We start from the raw sequence: 11,826 nt of genomic DNA, 5'->3' as shown, positions 1-11,826 counted from the left end.
TAGTCCATCTTTCAACATGATTTTATTTTCTAACAAATATTATGCATTAGCGAGAGAGCCAGACATGGGTAAATCAACTGCAAATGTTCTGAAATGAATTAGCCCTTATCATAGCATTATATCGATTTTTGTTTATCGAAGTACACATATAGCATCTTTAGCTCTAAGGCGTAAAGTTTGACGCACCCTTAATATTTTAAAATAGTTGACAAATCCCACAGTATTATTCTTTTTTAAATTATCCGAGGAACCAATCATCATAATTAGGTAAAATGTGTACTTACGATCACAAAATTTATGGGTATACGAATATTGTAGAAACCGCATGTTCAGCACTGGGAAACATGTTGCCGAAGTCGCAAGTCGAAGTTCGCTTTGGGAATTCTGTCATTTTCTAAACCGGACAAACAGAATTTCTCATTATACAAGAGAAGTCTGAGGATTTTTTCCACTTTATATAAAAAAGTATATTCTACGAGTGAAGGCTCTTTCTATTAAGAAAAACATTGGCCTCACATATGTATATAATATGATAACTTAATATACATACAAAGGTTACAAGGCATCATTATAATAATAGTTTCTTTTCTTGCATAAAAAAAAAACGAAAAACAAATAATAAACACAAATAATATATAATGGGTCTGACAAAACAAATTTATTTCATTATTTCTCTTTTCTAAACTAATGACAATGACTTTTTATATATAATAATATATAGTACCATTTATAAAAACAACGAAAAAATTTACACGTTCGAATACTAGACTAAAAACCTAACTTAAAAATTACAAACACACGTTGTGAGAGTTCATTTTACAAAATAATAAAATATGCACTTAAACGTAAAGAATGAAGGTTGACAAGAATACACTTAAAATAAAAATTAAACAAGCAAAATGTGGTATGAAATAAAATAAAAATAAAATTAATAAATAAGGTTAGAGAGAAAGAGACATTTTGAAGTGATACCACTTGAAGTTGGTAAAAAGATTCCGTGATATAGAAACATTAAAGGAAAAGTGCAATTTAAATATCTGAAACTTTGAAAGTAAAGAATATTGTTTCAACAGATGCTTTGAAAAATATCGAGTTGTTCTTTTAAAAAGCACTTATGTTTACATTTATTAAGACTAATTCCAAATGTGTATTAAAAATAGTACTTGAAATGAGGCGCTCAGGGCCCAAATGGTCTAAACCACATGTTAAACCTTGGTTATACCACCTGGAGTTCTTTAGTATTTATTTTAAAAGGTTCCGGGTAAATCTTTACAGTCAGTTTGATTTTTTTGAACATGTTGGTTAGACCGTTTTGGAGCTGTTCGCTTCAAATGTGGTTTACAAAATAAGACCAGTTAAAAAAGACCAGAAAAACAAAAATCAATATGTCTAGCACATCATTTACAAGTAGTATAGCAAATTAAAATAATATTGAAGAAACCTAACTGAATTCAATTCCATAAAAAAGGAAAAAAACTTAACAGTCTGATTCTGTACGTCGAAATGAAAATGTGTGCGAATGAAACACTCCCACACAAGGCATATTTATATAAGGTAGACATGACAATCAGCTGCATTCTTACTTTTTTGTAAATCTAGTTTTGAAAATGTAATAGGGTCTACTCATGAAATTTGAAACTTCCAAAAATACTGCTTTTCATTCTAAACCTGTATTAAAAATTACTTACGAGAGTTTTGAATGCTTTATATTTACATTTTGATTCAAATTTGTTCTATTTTAGAGGATTTTCAAAATGTATTCATGTTTCCCTAAAAGAAAATATTGAATAATAGGGTCATTCCTTTTTTAGGGAAAACATAAATATGTTTTGAAAATCCTATAAAAGAGAACAAATTTGAATCAAAATGTAAATATAAAGCATTCAGAACTCTCGTAGGTAATTTTTATTATTCGTTTAGGATGAAAAGCAATATTTTATAGTAGCAAATTTCGAAGTTTAAAATTTCATGAGTAGACTCCATTACATTTTGAAAACTAGATTTACAAAAAAAGTAAGAATACAGCTGATTGTCACTTCTACCTTATATACATATGCCTTGGCATATACCTTATATAAATTTGCCTTGCTCCCAAACTTTTGTTTTCGAAATATTTTTACCTTTGCTTTTGCTTCAGAACAAAAAACAAATTTGCAAAAGCACATCAAAGTTTGGGCGTGTTTCATTCGCACATATTTTCATTTCGACATACAGAAACAGGCTGCAAATACCCTGTATTTTAAATGAATGAGTAGTTGTACATATTATAAATTATATACACCGTTATTTTCATGTAATTCAAAAAAAAAAAAATTATTTAAAAGTTGATATTATCTAATCAGAATTTTTAGGATTGTATCTAGCTAACGAGATAATATCTATAAACAGGCCACTAAGACTATTCAATTACAAATTCAATCGAACTACCAAACTTCATTTTTTTGAAAAATATTTTATTCATATTTGTTTTCAATCAAACAAACATTTCTACACAAACAGGAGTTTGGTAGTAATTCGAATGAATTTCAATTCAAAATCGTCTTAGAGAAACAGGCCATTCTTATTTATTTGAAACGGAAACGAAACAGAATATTTTGAATTCAATGCATTTCATTTGAAAATTGAAAATTTTAATTAAAAAGTGAATTAGAAATATTTTTAAATTGTTTGAATTCCTTCAACCATTGACCAGTGACGAGATATTTTTTTTAGGAATACCAACATTAGCTATTAGTACAGAATTATTAACAGAACGGTAGCATGATTTTAGGAGGAGATTTTTAACTCAATACATTGACATGGATGTGGATAGATGATTGTACACTAGGGTGTAGAGTACAGAATGAGTTTGAAGGATGAAAAAAAAAAACAAATAAAAAAGTATCAGTCGGCTTTGCCGACAGATGTATACCCTCAGCATGTGTGGAGTGAGACACTTTTAGGCGTATGAACCCACAAAAAAATGGAGTGAATTAAAGATCAAAAATTTGCGGAAATATTGATAGATAGGACTTTTGTACTATACTTGCCTAAAAAACATAATATCGCTGTAAACAGGGCCACTATTAAACCTTCGGTAAAAATTTCCACAGAATCCTCGAACTGACTCTTAACCCCTCTCAGACTCTTTGCCTAGCTTATACTATTGTATTTGGGGCAGCGAATGCAAGTTGCTTCAACAAAAAACTAATCGATTCGGGAGCAGGTCTCAAAAAGAATTTATCCGAAATGTATATACCATATTCGAACTTGATCTATATCTGGCAGATATATTATGATGTACAAAGTATGGACTAAATCGATCACTCCCTTCAAGAGTTATCGTGCGCACAATTTTCCGAACATTTTGGAAATTTTGCGGAGGAGGTATCAGAAGGAGTGAACCGGTACGGCTTTTCTTCGAACTTAAGCGAAGCTTAAAAAAATATTGGAGCAAATGGGCAGATCCGTTAAAGAATTATCTTGCGCTCCAACCATTACACACGGTGTGATAGGGGTTTTTTGCACCCTTCAAGCTATTTTCTCAGGAAGTATGGACTTCCCCCTGATGAAACTTCTTGCGTCGTATGGGGGGCAGTGAATACAAGTTGCTACAATAAAAATCAAAGCGATTCGAGAACAGGTCCTAAACTGAACTTTTCCGAAATTTTGTGTGGGAGGTACCCGAAGGAGTGGACCGATTGAGTCCATATATAAATTTAATCTAAGTCTGGTAGAACTTTCACGATGTACAAAGTGTGGGCCAAATCGGTTACTCCCTTCAAGAGTTATCGTGCGCCAAACTTTTCCGAACATTTTCGAACTTTTGTGGGGGAGGTACCAGAAGGAGTGAACCGATCTAACCTTCGAACTTATACTAAGTTTGGGCAAAATATTACGAAAGCCAACGTGCGCACCAGCCAGACAGACGGACACACGGACGGACATGTCTAAATCAACTCCAAATTGTCTGAAGCACATTTCGTCCAAACATACTTGGGGTCTAAAACCATTATTTCGATGAGGCACATTTTGCCCGTATGAAAGTGTATATACATACCCTCTTTAGCATAAATGCTGAAGGTATAAAAAGTAAATTATAAATATTTTTAAATTGTTTGAATTCCATCAATTAATTTCAAGTGTTACAGACTGCTTCAATATGTCGATAAGAAAACGAACGAAAAACATTCAAACATTATGGTCTGTTTCTAATACGATTCGAATTCAAATTCGTTCCAACTACTACCAAACTTCTGTTTTTTTTTTTTTTTGATAAATGTATGATTCCTTTTTGTATCTATTCAAACAAAATGTTTCTACAATAACATGAGTTTGGTAGTAATTTGAACGAATCGAATCGTCTTAGAGAAACAGGCCATTAGTTTTCAAATTATTAAACAAATTTGAAGACACGAAGGAGTTTGGTACGACTTCTGACATAAACAGGCCTGTAATAATTGGATGACTTTATAAATCAAACGAGATTTGTCAGTATTCCCTACAATGGCAAAAAATAAAGAATCAATAAGCATCCATGGGTCCATTGAATGTCGCGGATATGCCAGTGGTCACATATTTTATATGAAGGAAATTATATAGAAGCAGGAATATACTAAGAAAATCCAAGTTGACCAGTGACGAGATATTTGTTAAGAATACCAACATTAACCACCCAGGAAAATGTTCGATGCCAAGGATGGTATTGAATCATGGGTGCAAGAGATCTGGCATGTCATCTTTTTAGCATTTTCACTCATGAATTTTATACGAACTTGACCACCATAAGATGACATTCATTGTCGGATCCTAAGCATGTCATTTTGACCAATGCTTTGACATATCATTTTCACCAACCCTTTGGCATGACATTTTCATGTATTGTTTGGAAAATGGAAAATTCTGTATTGAAATATGATTTTCATGACAAACTAAACTCTTTATTTTTATTTTCATGGTAATATTGACTTTGTTTTTGCTTCGAAACAAATGAAAAATTTGGAAATCATACACGAGTTAAGTAGTTTTTCTTTCGTTTCCATTTTCGTTCGACATAGTGAAACAGGCTGTAAGTTTTGGAAAGGTAAAAGTATTCCAGCTGACAGTTTCAGATTGATTAGAATACGAGTTTTTATGCCTGGATTTAAACCACCACAGCTCTTGTATAGTTTGTACTAATTCTGGGTATTGAGGTACATTTGAAGTGTCCATCAATTATTTAAAAGTCCATGTAGATAACTAACCATTAGACAGTTCATATCTAGGGTCCTTTCATTTTCAATGGCAGATAGATCTCTTCCGCCATTGGTGCAATGTAGTCACTAACTTTTGAGAACGCTGACATTTTCGGAACGGATACGAGAGTAGTTCATTAAAATAGAACTATGATATTTAAGGGTTGAAAATTTTGGGTATGTGATGGAATACGATTTGACTCGTTTTACAATAAATAGAAATCGTATATCTCTAATTTTGGTGAATATTTTAATGAAATGGAAAATGGATTTTAAAAATATTATTCAAATAAGGGGCTTTTGCGAAGAAAAACTATATATATCATCAACGACACTCCGATTATATACCATTTCGATTCGGCAAATCGAGTCGATTCGGTTTTCATCACATACCCGTTTAGCACCGTATTCAAGGTAGCCTGTGGAGGGGTTTTTAACAGATCCTGTTGTTGCGGACTTTCCCCTATAGGTAGGTTTGTACTATTACTAAGCGCCTTTCACAAAAAAAGCAAACACACTTCCATAGGTTTTAGCACTATAAGAATGGATCAAATTTGAAGACCTCGTAAATCAAAATTGAGATTTTCAAAATGAAACAGACTTATAATTGTCGGTGTAGGCTATAATGAAATAGGTCCTCAGTGATCAAATGTATTTTCTGAAATTTCGTGAGATTTGATTATTGACCGTTTTACCGGTAAACGAGTTGACAGATTCCACTTAAGTATCACTAATTGTAACGGGTGATTTTTTAAGAACTATGGGAAAGTTTTTCAAAAAAAAAAAAAACACATAAAATTCAGAAAAATGCATGAAATCTTTATTTGAATCGATAGTACGATCCATATAATTTAATGTTTGAGGAATATTTCACGCAAATGTTTGAGGAATATTTCATGCAAATGTTGACCGTGACTGCGCCTCAAATGGTCCATCCGCTTGGCATACTCTTTGCAACGAAAAATTGTGTTCAGCGACGAAGCTCATTTTTGGCTCAATGGGTACGTTAATAAGCAGAATTGTCGATTTTGGGGTAAAGATCAGCCAGAAGCATTGCAAGAGCTACCAATGTATCCAGAAAAAGTCACAGTTTGATGCGGTTTATGGGCTGGTGGCATCATTGGACCGTATTTCTTCAAAGATGATGCGAATCGTAATGTAACTGTGAATGGTGAGCGCTACCATGAGATGATATCCAACTTTTTTCCCCAAAATGCAAGAGCTTGACTTGCATGACATGTGGTTTCAACAAGACGGTGCCACATGCCACACAGCACGCGTAACAATGGACTTATTGAGAGGGGAGATCGTGCGATTTAACGCCTTTAGACTATTTTTTGTGGGGCTATGGTAAAGCTCATGTCTATACACACATGCCCGCTTCAATTGACGCATTGGAAGACAACATTGATGCATTTATTCACGAGATACCGGCCGAAATGTTGGAAAGAGTATGCCAAAATTGGACTAAGCGGATAGACCATTTGAGGCGCAGTCACGGTCAACATTTGCATGAAATAATCTTCAAACATTAAATTATATGGACCATACTATCGATTCAAATAAAGGTGTCATGCATTTTTCTAAATTTTATGTGTTTTTTTTTTTTTTTTTTGAAAAACTTTCCTATAGTTCTTAAAAAATCACCCTTTACAATTGATACCAAAATTGGGTGCCGTTGCTTGATTACGTGGCCGCGATGATGTTACCAGAGCTAAACTTGGCTTATTCAAATGATACGGTGGTGGAAGACCATGAATCGATTTTTCAATGCGACCACATACGGCCCGATACATATGTTCCAGATGCAATAAACTGCCCAAATACGATGGAATGCAAATTGATTGGTTCAATAATCGACGACAAACAATGATCCCTGGATGCAAACAATATTCCAACGGGCAATTTTATCGGAACATGATATGGTAAGAAGACGATGACCCTGTAATTATTAAAAATTCTTATAATTTTTATTTTATTATCAGAAACAATTAAACGACTTCACAATGACTGCGGTAAAGAATCAGCGGTTTATAATGCTGTTCACACTTTCAACATAAAATCTCGAAGAATGTGAAACCTAAAAGATGACAATTATTCCACTGAGACAGACGTAAAAATTTCGTTGCACCATTTTTTGTTACATTTAGAAGCGTTTAAAAATGTTCACAGCCCAAACGGCTGTTGAAGGATGATATAAATCTAAAGAAAATATTTTCTTTGCCATCAGCGAAGGAATTCAAGCGAATTATGTCTTCTTTTGAGGGAGGTTAGATTTAGCTAGCACCGTGTAGCTATAAGAATCTGAAAATAGCTAGATTTTCTTTGTTCAAAAAAGTTCTGGATACTTCCAGGGTAATATTTAAAGATTTTCTGAATAGGTAGCATCAACAGTGGGTCTATATATTCCACTGAAACATCCAATCAAAACAGTCTACACGAATAAAATCCATAATACTTCATAATAACAAGAACACTTAGGTCATTTTCAAGCGAAGTATGTAGAACAGAATTATAGCGTTGTAAAATAGAGCCGATCTAAATAAAAACTTGGTTTTAAATTGACTTTTTATGTATAAGGGAGTGGTCCAATATATTGGGATATATTTCGGAGCCCATAGCCATAGAAGTGTTGACTTCCTCTAGATAAAATTATATCGTTGTAGTCATGGTCATAAGAACTACCTGCTACTAAATTTACACACGATTGCAGATGTTACTTTAAATGTTCATCTTTTGTGGGGCTTGTATTTGCAGGAATAGGCTAAAATAGTACACCAACGAACTTGCTATAATTTTGGGAGTCACTCCTTCCGATAGGCATCGTGCCCAATAGCCATTTTAGTAGGACACCGCATGGGTTTTTAGAGTTTTCGGACCATAATGTTAGAAGATGTGGTCTGTTCTTAAATTAACTTTTAAATACTCGAAGGAGTTAGTTGTCCGATATAGTGCAACATCGAACTAGATTTGAGTTTAAGATTGTTATCGTGCCCACGAGTCATTATCTTATGTCAGAAAGTGTTGACTTGTCCAGGAAAAAGTTTATATAATTGTAAACAGGAGTCTCGAGCAACCCTTATACTGCACCTAAGCATAATTCATGTTTCAAATCCATGCCTTACTTCCTTAACTTCGTATCTTAAAAAATAAAAATGTTCACGATAGATATAAAACGATTGATTTTTTGATATATCGGTGGTTGGGTAAAAGTTTAAATGGGATTATTAGAAAATTGAGTTCATCTAATTCTCTAATAATTGCATTTAAACTTTCAACCAAACCCAAAATATCATCGTTTTTTTGTCTACAATGAAAAATTGTATTTTTTAAGATACGGAATTGAGGAAGAATGTTTCGGAAGCAAAGTTTGAGTTTTTGGGAGAGACAGTGGAGATAATTTCTTAAAAAAGTTTTCACCGAGTAACCAAAGGGTATAATTTTTTTATAGTAGAAATTTCATACGACAGTTTTTAGGTTTTAATGACCATGTTTGAGAATGCGTCTATTAGATATTTTCTCTTAAATTTCAAATGAAATGTAATTTGAATATTAAAACTGTTATTTTTAAAACATCTTTTGAGATAGATATGAAGTGCTTCAAATATTAATATTGACTTTGGAAATTATATATATACTTTTGAATTACATGTAAAAATTGGTTAAAATGGACTTAGATTACGATAACTAAACTAAAATCTTGGCTAATTCCTACGAGGAGCATATTGGTTATCAAAAAATAAAAAATCGTAAAACAACATTGGAATTGTTTCACAAAAACTTAAAAATAATAATGAAATCAATGATTATAATGAAAATGGCGAACTTTTTTTTAACAGTTTCATATATGTATGTTTCTATGCACGTATGTATGACGGGATGTTTTGTGTAGTGGTAATGAAGTGTATGTAAATGGTGTTTGTTTTGTCTTTCTGTGTTTTCTGTTTATGTGTAATTTGGTTGTTTGATGTTTTAGACTAAAACGCCATAATACTTGCTTTACTTAGTTCCAGCATCTTAGCTACATTCTATTCTAGAAATATTCTAGAGCTCAATTTATTATAAAATATAATAAAATTTGCTTTTTGCATTAGATAAGAAATGATTTTGTTATCTATCATCATCATCGTTGTTGTTTTTGTTGTTATTGGCTGCTTAACATCCACTTCTTCCTCCTCGTTGTGAGAGATTACTTGTTGTTTAATGGCTTCTTCTTCTACTACTTTTGAATATTGGTTGAGCTGAGACCATTGAAGAAGCCGTCTTGATTGACAATTGAATTTGAACAACATGATGTAGCCACCACCATGATGGGGTTGGCTTTGAAGAGTATTTTGAGCAGCAACAACAAATTTGTTGTTAAAATTGAAATGTTTTATAATAAAAAACAAAAAACTAATGGCCTTAGGTTGGAAATTTAAAACCAGGGCCGTCATTGTTTCCAAGATAACATTTTTGCGAAATACGTTTAAAGAAGAAGTAGCTTGAGGAAGATTTTTTAAAGTTCGAGATGATGATGACAATGACGATCCCAACATCTTGGATGTAATGGATCCAAATTGTATGTCATTGTTATTGTTTTTGTTGTAATTTATGTTTTTGTTATCTTTGTCATTATATGCAACAACTACAAAAGCCAGAATTTGGGCTAATTTTTCGAATACAACTACAAAGAAGTTTGGTAGTTGGTGTAATTCTTGTTGTTTTGGGTTTTGTTGTAAGACATTATTATTAACTGGAAATATTGCTAATAATATTTCGATAAATTGTTGTTGTTGTTGTTGTAATAATAATAAAGTTATTATCATAAGTACTAATTGAATTTGTAATAATAATAAGATTATGAATAATAATAAATATTGTTTTTCTTCTGGTTGTTGTTGGTTTTCATTTTGAAATTGTTGTTGTTCTTCATCTGGTTGTTGTTGTGTTAAATATATATTTGCTAATATATTCAAATAAAAGATTATCATTAATATAACGATCATCAGCAGTAACATTATTGTAGACTTGACTTTCTTTTGCTGCTGATTTTCTGCACCCGGCAACGAGGACATGTGATTTTGTTGTTGTTCTTTTACTACTACATCTTCTCCTACTTCTTCTTCTGCTTGCTTAACTTGACTTTGGAAAACAACAATTGTTTGTTTTAAATTTTCGATTTTAAGCAGTCATTCCGGAAGCGCAAATTCATCTTGTTCTTGGGGTTTCTTTAACCAATTGCCCAGATCTTCACGGCGAAAGGCGGCAAACAGCTCACGTTTGGCAATCTGCACAAGAAACAAAATTAAATTTAAAATTTTAATTAAAACAAAACCTTCTCATTTCTCACCTGATAATCCTTAACTTTGGCCTTTGTCTGTCCATAATCTGTTGTTAGCTTGCGCTCTGGTAGACCGGGTAAATTTTTCACCAAACTTCCATATTTATTAAAGAACATTTGCTTGGTTATACGTGAGATTTGATTATTGACCGTTTTGCCGGTTAGCGAGTTGACAACTTCCACTTCAGTATCACCAATTGTCCAATTAATACCAAAATTGGGTGCCTTTGCCTGATTACGTGGCTCCGACGATGTTAGCTGAGCCAATCGTGGCTTATTCAAATGATACGGTGGTGGAAGACCCTGAATCGATTTTTCAATGCGACCACATACGGCCCGATACATATGCTCCGGATGCAATAAACTGCCCAATACGATGGAATGCAAATAGATTGGTTCAATAATCGACGACAACAGCGATCCCTGGATGCCAACAATATTCCAACGGGCAATTTTATCGGAACATGACATGGTAAGAAGACGATGACCCTGTAAGCGAAATGGGGAGTATTATTAAAAATTCTTATAATTTTTATTTTATTATCAGAAACATTTTAAAAACTTTACAATAAGTGCGGTAAAGAATCAGCGGTTTATTGTGCTGTTCACACTTTCAACATAAAATCTCGAAGAATGTGAAACCTAAACAATGACAATTATTCCACTGAGACAGATGTAAAAACTTCGTTGCACCATTTTTTGTTACTTTTGGAAGAGTTTAAAAATTTTCACACCGCAAACGGCTGTTGAAGGATGATATAAATCTATATAAAGAAAATATTTTCTATGCCATCAGAGAAGGAATTCAAGTGAATTGTGACTTCTTTTGAGGGAGGTTAAGTTTAGCTAGCACGGTGTAGCTATAAGAATCTGAAAATAGCTAGATTTTCTTTGTTCAAAAAAGTTCTGGATACTTCCAGCATAATATTTAAGGATTTTCTGAATAGGTAGCATCAACAGTGGGTCTATATTTTCCACTGAAACATCCAATCAAAACAGTCTACACGAATAAAATCCATAATACTTCCTAATTACAAGAACACTCAGGCCATTATCAAACGAAGTATGTAGAACAGAATTATAGCGTTGTAAAATAGACCGCAAGGCCTATCTACATAAAAACTTGATTTTAAATTGACCTTTTATGCATAAGGGTGTGGTCCAATATATTGGGATATATTTTGGGGCCCAAATCCAGGGAAGTATTGACTTCTTCTAGAAGAAAATTATATGGTTGTAGTCATGATCATAAGAACTACCTGCTACTAAAATTTACACACGATTACAAAT

General features: G+C 32.9%; 1 protein-coding gene across 31 annotated transcripts in view; it reads right to left on the bottom strand.

Annotated features, from left to right (window-relative positions):
- Positions 1–636: 636 nt before the first annotated feature.
- Positions 637–11,826, bottom strand: part of Adar (Adenosine deaminase acting on RNA) — a 431,247-nt gene continuing 420,057 nt past the window's right edge. For all 31 annotated transcript variants that reach the window (XR_012411758.1, XR_012411756.1, XR_012411757.1 and 28 more), the window contains 2 exons: positions 10,546–11,025; positions 637–10,483 (listed from right to left, as the gene is read on the bottom strand). Coding sequence is in view for 28 of the 31 variants with exons in the window: in XM_073977125.1 (XP_073833226.1) it covers positions 10,385–10,483; positions 10,546–11,025 (579 nt within the window). In the remaining 3 variants the exon portion in view is untranslated. The remainder of the gene's footprint in view (positions 10,484–10,545; positions 11,026–11,826) is intronic.

Source organism: Musca autumnalis, unplaced genomic scaffold (genome assembly GCF_047663935.1).
Source record: "Musca autumnalis isolate F117 unplaced genomic scaffold, ASM4766393v1 scaffold_3, whole genome shotgun sequence".
NCBI classification, from domain to species: Eukaryota; Metazoa; Arthropoda; class Insecta; order Diptera; family Muscidae; genus Musca; species Musca autumnalis.
The sequence above is the reverse complement of the archived record's forward strand: the minus strand, read 5'-3'. Positions and strand labels throughout refer to the sequence as shown.